The sequence below is a fragment of the Leptopilina boulardi genome, unplaced genomic scaffold, assembly GCF_019393585.1.
Source record: "Leptopilina boulardi isolate dan_hultmark-lab unplaced genomic scaffold, ZJU_Lbou_2.1 LbouV2_130, whole genome shotgun sequence".
Taxonomy (NCBI): Eukaryota; Metazoa; Arthropoda; class Insecta; order Hymenoptera; family Figitidae; genus Leptopilina; species Leptopilina boulardi.
This window is the reverse complement of record NW_026137675.1, coordinates 279960-292257: the sequence shown is the minus strand read 5'-3', so window position 1 is coordinate 292257 and position 12298 is coordinate 279960. Positions and strand designations below refer to the sequence as shown.

At 23.4% G+C, this 12298-nt stretch overlaps 2 protein-coding genes across 3 annotated transcripts; both read left to right on the top strand.

Moving 5' to 3' along the window:
* Positions 1 to 1575: 1575 nt before the first annotated feature.
* On the top strand, positions 1576 to 8413 carry LOC127291284 (SAP30-binding protein). 2 transcript variants are annotated; one of them, XM_051320343.1, is made up of 3 exons: positions 1576 to 1718; positions 4251 to 4376; positions 4448 to 8413. In XM_051320343.1, exon 3 carries the CDS (start codon positions 4524 to 4526, stop codon positions 5517 to 5519), a length of 996 nt encoding a protein of 331 aa, XP_051176300.1. In that variant the 5' UTR covers positions 1576 to 1718; positions 4251 to 4376; positions 4448 to 4523; the 3' UTR covers positions 5520 to 8413. The 2 variants fall into 2 exon arrangements, with proteins under 2 accessions (XP_051176300.1, XP_051176299.1); XM_051320342.1 differs by having other exon boundaries at positions 4251 to 8413.
* A 971-nt stretch (positions 8414 to 9384) lies between these two features.
* LOC127291291 (ras-related protein Rab-43) lies at positions 9385 to 11733 on the top strand. Its single transcript, XM_051320354.1, has 5 exons — positions 9385 to 9723; positions 10436 to 10520; positions 10610 to 10708; positions 10808 to 10965; positions 11349 to 11733. Exons 1-5 carry the CDS (start codon positions 9514 to 9516, stop codon positions 11454 to 11456), a joined length of 660 nt encoding a protein of 219 aa, XP_051176311.1. The 5' UTR covers positions 9385 to 9513; the 3' UTR covers positions 11457 to 11733.
* Positions 11734 to 12298: the final 565 nt, after the last annotated feature.

Below are 12298 nucleotides of genomic sequence, written 5' to 3'. Positions count from 1 at the left end.
TTTCAATTTTCTGTTAAATTAAACTGCTGTTACCATTTCAGTGGCATGTGTAATATTTTTTTTCTTTTTCTTCATAAATACGCGTTGACAGTTTTTTTTTTTAATTTTTTTTAAATTTTTTTTTTAAATGACTTTACATTTTTAAAGATTATTTCTTTTTTCATTCATAATATTATTAAAAGTGTAACAGTGATTATTTTATATAGTATAATGACTCACAATGCAATCGATTAACTTACTAAATAATGACCGAGTTTATTAATTATTAATTCAAGTTTCATAATAATTATTAAAATTAGTTTCACAAAAAAAAAAAATTTATTTGCCTGAAATAAAAATTTTATTGGCAAAGAAATTTTTCTATTTGTCTCAATACAAAATTTGTATTTAAAAAAAACTTGGCTTAAAACCGACAAAAAATTTCAATTTATTTAATATTTATTAAATTAAAATTTTTTTATTTTATTATTATTATTATTATTATTATTATTCATTATATTCCTTTTTTTTAATACCAAAAAAAAAATTTAATTTAAAAAAGAATATTATTATTTTTAAAAACATGATTTATTTTTAAAAGACGAATTCTCGAAAAAAAATTTGTATTTTTTTTTTTTTATTATTTGTTGCTGAGACTCGTGTGATTCTCTCATTTTTTTTTATTTTTAATTTGATGATTCCTAGTTCTCATATGTGTGTATATAGTACTATTCTATCTTTGCTATATCAACATTGTGAAAGAGGAGAAAAAAAAAAAAAATTCCCCTAAACACTCGGAACGTCAAAAGCATTAAGCAGTCAGATCAAAAGACGGTAAAAATAACAATTCACAAAGATATGTTACATTTAATGATGTTTTTACTTGGAAAAGTAATATTGCTTTCGGCTTTTGAAGCCCATAATGCTTATTATATGAGTCGCCTACAATAATGACAACCCGTGAAGCAGCTCAGTACTATCGGTTGCATAAGTACAGGCGTTTAATTATTATTTTTTTTTTTTACCAAATTTTTTCATATTTTTAAATTATTAATTTAATCAATAATTATTTAAAGTAATTAATTAAATATAATATTTATTGTAATAATTATAATAATAATTTATTTACATAATAATAATATTATTTTTATTTATTTATTTATTATTATTATTATTATTTCTATAATTATTAATTAATACTGCCGAGTGATAAATTCAAAGTAATATTATTATTATTATTATTATTATTATTAGTAGTAGTATTAGTATTTATTATTTTTATTATTTTTTTTATTATATTCTTAATATTAACAATTAAATATAATATAAATAAAGTAATTGATAAATTTTTCAAATTTATTTAACAATTTTTCTTAAGTAATATTTTAATTTTCTAATAAGAATAAGAAAAAAATAAAGAAATTTAAGTTCATAATTTTAATAAGTAAAATATTTTACCGCCTTTTTTAAAAACTTGTCCAATAGAAACACTTACCATCACAAAATTTTACCAACATTAATTTATTTTCCCCACAGTCGGTAAATGAACTTTGGCAGCGCCATCTCTAGTCACAATAGGCGTAACGTTAAGTAAATTTTGCTCACGCAATGATCGTGTTTTTCCCCATCTCTCATTAGCACTTTTTCATTGGTTCTCGTGAATATTTCAGAAGGAAATTGGTTCATCAATACGCGTTACTAACGGATTACAATTTTTCTTGAAATATCATCATTATTTTGTAAGTAATCAATAATTATTTATTATTTTAACATTAATTCAATATCAATTGATAATAATTGATAAAAATATTCAATACTTTTATCATGTGAATGACAATTTTTTTTCTAACAAAACGAAACAATTTTAAAACATAACCTCCCTCTTGTCAATTATATTGGCCTCTCTAATGCTTTAATTTTAGTTTTATTGTTTACACAATTGTTCTCTATATAAATAATTTATGTTTTCTTAATTATTCACCTTGGACATTTAATAGTTTTTATAGAAATTTTCTTTAGTTAGTGAAATATAATACACACGAAAAAAAGATTGAATCATTTTGACAAAACGAAAATACATATAGTCAATCTCGCATTTTAGTTTGCATGGAAAATTTTGGGTAAAAATCGTTTATATGACGCTTAATGGTAAATTTACATCAATATCTATTTACTGATAGTAATTTGTGTCATTAAAGGGGAATTTTTTTTTTTTCCTGTTAAATGTAAAATCTTGAGATTTCTAAATCGTGCATTATTTTTACTATCAAGGCCAATCAATAGTTTCATGTGAGTAAGATATGTTGAAATGGAATTAAAAAAAAAATTGTATAGAAATGTAATAATTTTTTGTGTAATTATTTGGAAATTATTATTATTATTATTATTTGTTGATTAAAAAATTTTTTTTACGTATTTTATATTAAAAAAGTTAAAAAAAACTTGATTAATATTTTAATTATATTTTTATTCTGAATTATTTTTTTCTATTAATTAAATTTTATTTCTTTTATCAGTTTACGCTTTGTTTATTTTTAGAAGTAAATTCAAATATTTTTTTATTTCCTCTATATTTTTTTAATTGAATTTAAATTTATTTTATTTTTTTTCGATAAAAATACATGAAAAAAAATATTTACCCAAAACAGCGATATGTTTCACTAAAACAGTAAAAGTTTTCTCTATTCTAGAGAAACATATATCGTTGTTTTAGATAAAGATTTTTTTTTCGTGTATAAATATTGATGCTTTTATTATTAAATTATTGTTTAAATTGTCTTTTAAAGAAAAAAAAAAAAGTAAAAGGAAAGATTTAAATAGTAAAAATCAAATTTAAATCGAAAAAAAATTATCTGCTTTGAAGATTTGAACGCTCTGATGAACGAAATGATTTTTTCGTTCTATAAATTAATTGAAAAATTACTACAGCAATGAAAGAATATAAAAATCTAGATTAATTTATGTTTCGATACAGATAGCTGTATTTTTTTTTTATTTGTACCAAAGAATAAATTTTATAAAAATATTTGAAGTCGAAAAAATTAACCAAATTGTTCAAAACTTCAGGCAGTTAAAAAATTGTATTTAAGGGGTCTTTCTGGTTTAGAATTCCAAAAAAAATTCGACTTTTTTTGCTTGAAAATGTTCCTTAGTATCATAAAATTACTGTCCCAAAAGGTTTTTTTTTTTTTGAAAAATATGTAAAAAAAAAAGAAAAGTTGTAATCAAAAATTGCTTTGATAGTCCTCAATGTATGAGGATGTATGTTTTATGAAAACTTTAAACGCTTTTTTCTCGAAAACACATTTTTCAAACTGGTGCACGGCTTTTCTCGAAATCTACTGAACCGATTTTAAAAAACCAAAAACCATTCGATTCCTTAGTTAAATAACACAGGCCTACAAAATTTTGGATTTTGTCAGACCCAGTAACTGAAATAGTCGTTTTCGATGTAATTTGTCACGCTGAATCCAAAAATGACAAGGAAATTACTCTATCACGTCAGCATTTTGAGATATTCTAACCTAAAAGCGTGAAAAATGAAGTTTTTGGTAATATTTGACACTCTATAAAATCGACAAAAAATTTTTTTAATCATTGGTCCAAATTTCAAAAGAAAGTATTATATTTCTCGTTTCAAAATTTTCTAGGTTCGATCTGATCCAATTTTTTTTCTCTGAGATACAACCATTTAAGTTTTACATTACATGAACTAAAATCCCTTTCAAAAAGAAAAATAAATTGCAAAGTACTCATATCACTGAAACTTATTTCTCGGGTATTTTTGAGGTCGCTAATTACGAATCTGACGTCAGATTTTTGAAATATAATACTTTCTTTTGAAATTTGGACGAATGATTAAACAAAATTTTTGTCGATTTTATAGAGTATCAAATATTGCCAAAAACGGCATTTTTTACACTTTTAGGTTAGAATATCTCAAAATGCTGACGTGATAGAGCAATTTGCTTGTCATTTTTGGATTTAGCGTGATAAATTACATCGGAAATGACTATTCCGGTTTCTGGGTCTAAAATTTGTAGGCCTGTGATAATTAGAGAATAAACCTTTGAAACTTCATATTAACTAAATACATTTCAAATTTTTTTTTTAATTTTCTCTATGTAATGTGCAACAATGTCCAAAAAGAATTTTTGCAATTTATTTAATACTTACAACAAAAGTTTTAAAACTTGTTTTTTTTTGGCAATTCTAAAATCCCCTTTAAAAAAAAGTTATCATTGAAAAATAATAACTATTATTCTTTTCAGCAAAATTTTTGCAGATTCCAAATAAACGAGTACGAGTGACAGATTTTGTTTGTCCAAAAAAAAAGAAAGCAAACAAAAGAGACTCTTTCGTTACTCAAAGACGAGAATCGCTCAACGCTTGAACCGGTGAGTTTCCAAACAAAATATTGTTTCGAAGTACAGCGGACAATCTCAAAGCGAATTATGTCTGTACAAAGTGTTGCTCTGGCATCTCTCACGGCCACGTATACCGACTCGGAAGGAGAGGATGGGGTGGAAGATGACCTCCACGAGATGTCAAATACACCCCGTGGGGCTGCTCCTCACAATTCCCAAATCGTTCAACCCCATTTATTGGTACAACAACCTACAATCATCACATCTCCCATAATTGGTAGCACAACATCTCCCGTTGTCAATTCCAACATCATTGGAAATAAACGACAACCACCCATCAATTTAATGTACAATGCACCCACTTTAGTAACAACAGTGACCTCAAGTGTTCATAGTTTGGTATCTTATCATGATGACACTGTTGTCTCTGATGATGAGGGTGGCGGAGGTGGCGTTACATTTATTACAACGACAATGATTGGTCAACCAATGGAAAATGGTCGTCTAATCAATGTCGGTGCTAATGAACAACAACAGCAAGAGCCTTCGCCCACCTCGGGTCAAGACGAATTGATTTCAGATGGCGAAATGGATACATTTGGCGTTGTCATACCACCAGAGCCAATTGGAATATGTCCACTTGATTTACAGGATAAAATAACGGCATTATTTAAAAAAATGGAAACAGGCGGTCTCGATATGAACAAAGTAATACAACAGCGTAAGGACTTTCGTAATCCATCAATTTACGAGAAATTAATACAATATTGTAAAATTGACGAACTTGGTTCAAATTATCCACCTGAACGTTTTGATCCTTGTAAATGGGGTAAGGATTCATATTATGAGGAATTGGCGAATGTTCAAATGATTGAAATGGAGAAATTGAAGGCAAAACGAAAGGAAAAAGGAACGAAGATGGAGATTATTTCGGGTTTAGCTAAACGGCCAAGTTCATCGATTACAACTGCCGATGAGGATGCAAAAAAACGAAAAAGTAAATGGGATCAGGTGGCAACTGGTGCAACAGCGGCGAGCGCCGCTTCAACAACAGTGTCAAAGGCAACGCTACCAATACCATTGACGACATTCACAACATTAACGCCCTCTGTAACGGGTACAAAAGCCACTGTTATCTCCGCCTTTGGATCATTACCAAAGAAAAGACTGTAATGTAATTTCCTGTTCTTTTTTTTTCTTTCTCTTTTGTAAATAGGACACTTTTTTTTGTGCATTTTCTAGGGGGAAAAAAATGGTCAATTGTCTGGATGCATCATCGCAGAAATCAAATTAACGAAAAGGTATTTAGTTTTTTGTTTATTTTTTGTTATCTTTCCTGAGATAAAGAATTTAAAACTAGCGTTCTCCAAAAAATATTCGACGCTTTTACTTTTCACCAAAAAAGTAGTGGCGAATTATTTGCAATGCTTTTAATTTACATTAGATTTTTTTTTATTATTACTATTGTAAAAATAATGTAGAGTCAGTTGGGGTAAATCGTAACAGTAGTTATTTCAGTTAAATAAAAAATTTTAAAAATAAATACGGCCTTATACCTTAGATCACCCCCCAACAAGGTTTAAGGCCGTATTTATTTTTAAAATTTTTTATTTAACTGAAATAACTACTGTTTCGATTTACCCCAACTGACTCTAGTGGAAAAAAAAACTTTTATTAAAGTTGCAAATACTGTTAAGGGTACTTAGCCTCGTAACATAACCTCGAAAATTATTTTTCACAGAACTAAAATTATAATTGTAACGCGCTCTAAAAAAAGGGACCTTAGAAGCAAACTAATTATAGGTTATGTTTTCGGTAATTTTACCTTCATCAAAACATAACCTATATTTTTTTTGCATCTAAGGTCCCTTTTTTCACAGAGTGTCACATTTCAAATATTGAAAGATTTGTACAATTTTCAAAAAAAAAAAAATATTTATTTTGTATTTTTTATTCAATTTTTTCAAAATCTCATTTTTTCTCTGAAATATTTTCTACAATTTTGATTTGACAAAATTTTAGAAAATCTCTCCAAAGAGGAAAATGATCTGTTATTTATATAAAAAAAATTTGGATAAAAATTAACAAATATTTACCATGAAACAAAAAATATATAAAATAATTATTAAACAAATATTTGGGCAAAAATAATTTATTTGAAAAATTATACAACTGAATTTTTCCTTAATTATGATAAAATTAATTTTATTTCTAGTTTTATTGGTTAAAAATAATTTTTATTTTGAGGTTATGTTAATGGGCTAACCCTTAAGGTGGATGGAGGTTCTAACATAACCTCAAAACTGAAAAATAGTTTTCTATTCTACACGGAAGAAGATATTTCTATAGTATTCTTCAAAAACTTAAATTTTTTTTTGCAAATTTTCCTAGTTTAAATATTGTAAATTCCCCCCAAAAAAAGAGTAATTTTTGTTTAAAAAAATTTTTACAATTGTAACTGTATCAACTGACACATCCTTTAAATTGACATAATTCTTCCCTAAGACTGTAATTTTTTTAATATTTCATAACCTCTAAATACTCATCTAAAGAAAAATTGCAAATTAAAATAAAACGTGTTTTAGAAAGAGAAATAAATTAAAAATTCATATTAATATTATTATAAATTAATTTAATAAAAAAAAATTTAAGAAACCCAAATTAATGGATCATAAATTAAAAAAATTATTATTAATTAGAAATTATTTTAAAAAATTATTAATTAGAAATTTTAAAATTAAATTAAATTAAAAATTTAAAATTTTTTAATTATTAATTTATAATAAATTATAAATATTAAAAAATACTTTTATAAAATTTAATATTTATTTTCTTTCCGTGATAGAGTAATAAATAAAAAATATTCGATATTTTGAGGTTATGTCAATTGATAATTAAGATATTTAAAAATAATCTAACACCTTTTCGCTAATTTGATTTTCGATAAAAAAAAATGATATACGCTCAAAACAGAAATTTGAATTTAATATTTTTATTTCAATTCGAATAATCTGTATAAATTAAAATAATAGAATTTTCAAAACTAGAGAGCAGTGCCTCTAGCATTTATCACCAATAAATTAATATTAAATATTATTATTATAATTATAATATCAATGTAAAAATATTAAATAATTATTGTATTTTAAAAAAAAATCTATTAAAACAATTTTTTTTTCTATTGGGCGAAACTTTCAGACAATTGACCAATTGACACGCATAATAAAAAAAAAATAAATTTTTTTTTTTTTTGAGAAATTAACGTGTTAACTCGATGTTATCGAAGTTTCAATTTAGATACATATTGCGAATGAATTTTCTAATAGAAATATAATTTTTTGTTCAACCTTTTGTAAACTCGAAGTTCTGAGATTTGAGAGCACTGTAAGTGTTTTTGAAAAAAAAAAAAAAAAAAAGAATTTTTGAGCATTTTCTCTCAGTGATAAAGAGAGAAAGAAAAATAATTTTTATTCTAAAAGTGTTGAATAAAAAAAAAAAAAAAATATGTTCATTAGAAATCGCGCTAATTGCAATTTAGTCAAATTTACAAATTGGTATTTATGCGGACTCATGTATAGTATAGATATTAGTTTCAATTATTATACATAATTCAAAAAAAAAAAAAAAATGAATGGAAAAAAAAATTTAACTGTAAAAAAAAGCGTTCAGTCCACTAAACTGTTCACGAGTCGATTGTTCAAATAACTTTTACCTCATAGGCTGGCGTTTTAGAATATTTATTTACCAGAATAAATCTCACGATGGACGAGATAAAAAAAAAAAAATATTAATTTTCACTAATCGAATGTCGGTTCTTTTGTTTGTAATTTTTTTTTCAGGTATTTCGATATTTCTCTTCAATTTGTCTAAAAATTAAAAAAAAAATACTCTTAAAAATTCAAAATGAATTTTTTCGTAAATTTCTCTTTAAAAAAAAAAAACGAAATTTCTTTTGATTCTTCGAACGATTTTCGATTTTTATTTTTCTTTTTTTTCTTTGTAATTATTGAAAGGAAAAAGAAAAGAAATAGTTTGAAAAATTGTAGTTTGTATGAGAAAAAAAAGCAGAGTTTTCCGACATTTTAATTATTTAAATGTGAATGTTACATTTTTTGAGAAAAAAAAATCTCGGTTTTTTTTTTTTTTTTTGCTACGATCTGCCGTTGAGATAGTTAAAAATAAAAAAAGATATTCAATTTAGTTTATCAAATTACGTATAATTTAGCGAAATGCTATTTTTTATATTTTAATTTTAACTGTAGAAAATGAAAAGTGTATAAAAGGGAGTCTAAACTTTTATAAAAAAAAAACAACAAACAAAAAAAAAAAAAAAAAAAAAAAAAACAACTACACAAAAAATACACTGAAAAATTTTTCTTCTTTTTTTCAAAAATCTTGATAAAAGGAAATCCTGTACATATTATAAATAACAAAATATTTTTCAAAAAAAATTTTAAGTGACTTTTTCAAATTATTTTAATAGACCTTTTTACATATTTTATTTTAAATTATATTTTTAGATTAAAAAAATTAATATTCAAATTTGATATTTTTATTATTTTTTTAAAATACATTTTTACTTTTTAATTTCAGTTTATTTAATAAATTTAACAGGATTATAAACTAATAATAATAATAATATAGTAATTATAATTTTGAATATTTAATATTTTTAAAATATAAAAAATATTCTCTATTTCAATTTCAAAATTGACTATTCAAATTTCCCGCCCTTTCGGTCACGTGTGGGTTAGAAATAAAAATAATTTTTTATTTTATGAAATTATTTTCAGATTTTTTCAAAAATGAAATTAACGAATAGTAAAATTTTTATTTACTTTTCTATTTATTAACTTTACTAAAAAATTTTTTTATTTCATAATTTTTAGGTTAGAAATTGAAAATAAAATTTTTTTATTTTTTCCTTTTGTTAAATTAATTAAATCGCTTTTAAAGATGCGTAATAATAAATTCAGATGTATTTTTTTTATCTGTTTTGGAGTATCAACTTTCTAACCTATAAACTGACAATAAAAAAAAAAAAAGAATAGAAATGGCGTGAGTCATTTGACAGATAGTTGGGGGACTATACATATTACACGAGTGTGTTCACATTGTTGTTTGTTTTTTTTATTTTATTTTTAATTAAATTTACAAAGTCACGAAAATGTCAAATCGTGATCCTGACAATTTAATGGTTACAAATGACGATAATTTTGATTTTTTATTTAAAATTGTTTTAATTGGCGATTGTGGTACGGGAAAAACTTGTGTCGTACAAAGATTTCGATCTGGGAATTTTATTGAAAAACACGGTAGCACAATAGGAGTTGATTTTTCAATTAAAACCGTTATAATCGACGGTAAAAAAGTTAAGGTAAGTTTTTATATTTTGTTTTTTTAGGTTATTTTTATTTATTGTAATAAATCCAAGAGTGATTTAGACCAATTACAGAATTATCAAATATCAATTAATATTAAAATGCACAAAGTAGCGATTAATAATTACAAATCGAATTTTCCTTAATAAAACTAAGAACTGCAGTTAAGAATGATTGAAGTTATTGAGGTTATGTTTACTCTCGTAATTGTTATTCCATTGTTTTTTTATATTTGTATTGTTAGAATTGCAAATATTAAAATTACGGTTTTTTTTAAATTAATGATATTAAATGTATTTTTGTGTAATTTTTTTTTTATTATTATGAATTATTTCGCAATTGAGAATATTTTGTAATTGAAGTAAAGTCATGTTGTAATGACATCGGAAGGTTATTTTTTCTGAGTCATGTTGGAGTGAATAATTTACTGATATGTGGGAATTTGCGTTTTATTTAATTACATATAAGAATTCGAATTATATATTATTCTGAAATAAGAAACATAAAAATAGAAAATAAAAATAATAAATTATTAAATAATAATAATAATAATTAATTGTTATTAAATTAAATAAATATTTTAATTTAGTCTTTGCTTTGGATTATTAAATAAATTTTGAAATGTAAATGTTTAAAAAATTTTAAATTTAATATAATTAACGATTTTCATTTAAAAAAATAAAAGAAAATTATTTTTTTTACATTTAGTTACAAATTTGGGACACTGCGGGACAAGAAAGATTTCGAACAATTACTCAAAGTTATTATAGATCTGCTAATGGGGTTATCGTAGGTAAATATTCTTAATTATTGATTTTATTTTATTATTACAGTACAGATAATAAAATACAATATAATTTTTGTAATTATTTCAATTTTCAGTATATGATATTACAAAACGTTCTAGTTTTTTAAGTCTTCAACGATGGATAGAAGAAGTTCGTAAATACTCTTCGTCTCATGTTTTATTAATTTTAGTTGGTGAGGAATTTTCGAAAAATTGTCTAATAATAAAAATAAAAATAATAATAATAGTAAAAATGTAATTAAAAAAAAAAAATTAATAATTTTTTCACTCAGGTAACAAAACCGATTTGGAAGAATCAAGAGAAGTGCAAAAATCAGAAGCGGAAGCAGTTTGCGAATATCTTCCTGAGGTTTTAAATGTTCTTGAAACTTCAGCGAAAGATAATACGAACATTGATTCAATATTTTACTGCCTGGCATCTGAATTAAAGGTGAAAAAAAATAATAATAATATAAGAAAATTATTTTTTTATTAAATAATAAAAAAAAAATATTCACCTGGAACAGCGATAAGTTTCTCTTGAATAACGAAAACATTCCCTGTTTTAGTGAAACATATCGCTCTTCTAGGTTGAAGATTTTTTTTTTGCATGTAAATTTAATTATAATTCAGAAATTTAATTTTTGAGTTTTCGAGGAAATAAAGGAAATATTTAATTAAATTCGAAATTTTTTTAAATAATTTAATAATTATTAATTTATTTTTAAAAAAAATTGTAATAAGTAAATAATTAGTAAAAGAAAAAAATAAGAATTATAAAAAAAATTTCAATTACGTTAAATTTTATTTGTTGATAAATATTTAATTTTACAGAGACGTTATGAGAATCGTCAGATTACACAAACCGAAAACGACGTCATTAAACTTGGAAGTGGCCGTGAACTTTCAACATGTTCGAGTTGTTCGCATAAAATACTTTAATTTACTTTTTGCCAAAAAAAAAGAAAACAAATAACTTAACAAAAGCACGAAAATTTTTTTGAAACTAAATCGATTTTTTAACGAAAGTAAATTTTTTAAATTAATTATTTTTTAAATATAAAAGTACCTGAATTTCAAGAAATGAAATTTCAAGCAACAATTCTACTAACATATATATTATAAGGAATTATTTATTATTATTCTTTTTTTGCAAGAAAGTCTGAAAATCTTAATTTTATTTTTTTATTTATTTAACGCAACAACTAACTTTTATTTTTCAACAAAGAAATGACTTTATTATTTAATTAATTAAAATGATTTTTTTCCAGTGTCTTTTACTTTATTTAAATGATAGAAGTCATTTTGCATAATATTTATGTGTAACGAATTTATTTTGAGTGCCCTTAATCGAAAGTGCCTTCGATTTAATTATTAAAAATATTATTATTCCTGATGAGAATTACTAATTTTTTTTTTTTTATAGAAACTTTGTTATTCGATAGAAAATAATTGTATTTTTTTTTCGAAAAATTGAATTGAAATTTTTCGTTGACCTTTTTTTTTATTATTATTATTGATTAAAATAGTATTTAAATTGTAAAATAACTTTGCAGAATTTAAAACATTTTAAAATGAGATAAATGGGAAAAATTTGCATTTATTTGAAATGTAAATTAAGAACTTTAGTTTTGACATTGAATTTTTAAATAATTAAAGGGTAATTTTTCTACTAACGTTGAAATTAGAATTTATTTATATTTTTTTTAGGTAATTTATTGAATTATTTAATTTGTAATTTTTGAATGTTTTTTGAATTTGAAATTTTATATTTTTATTGAAAT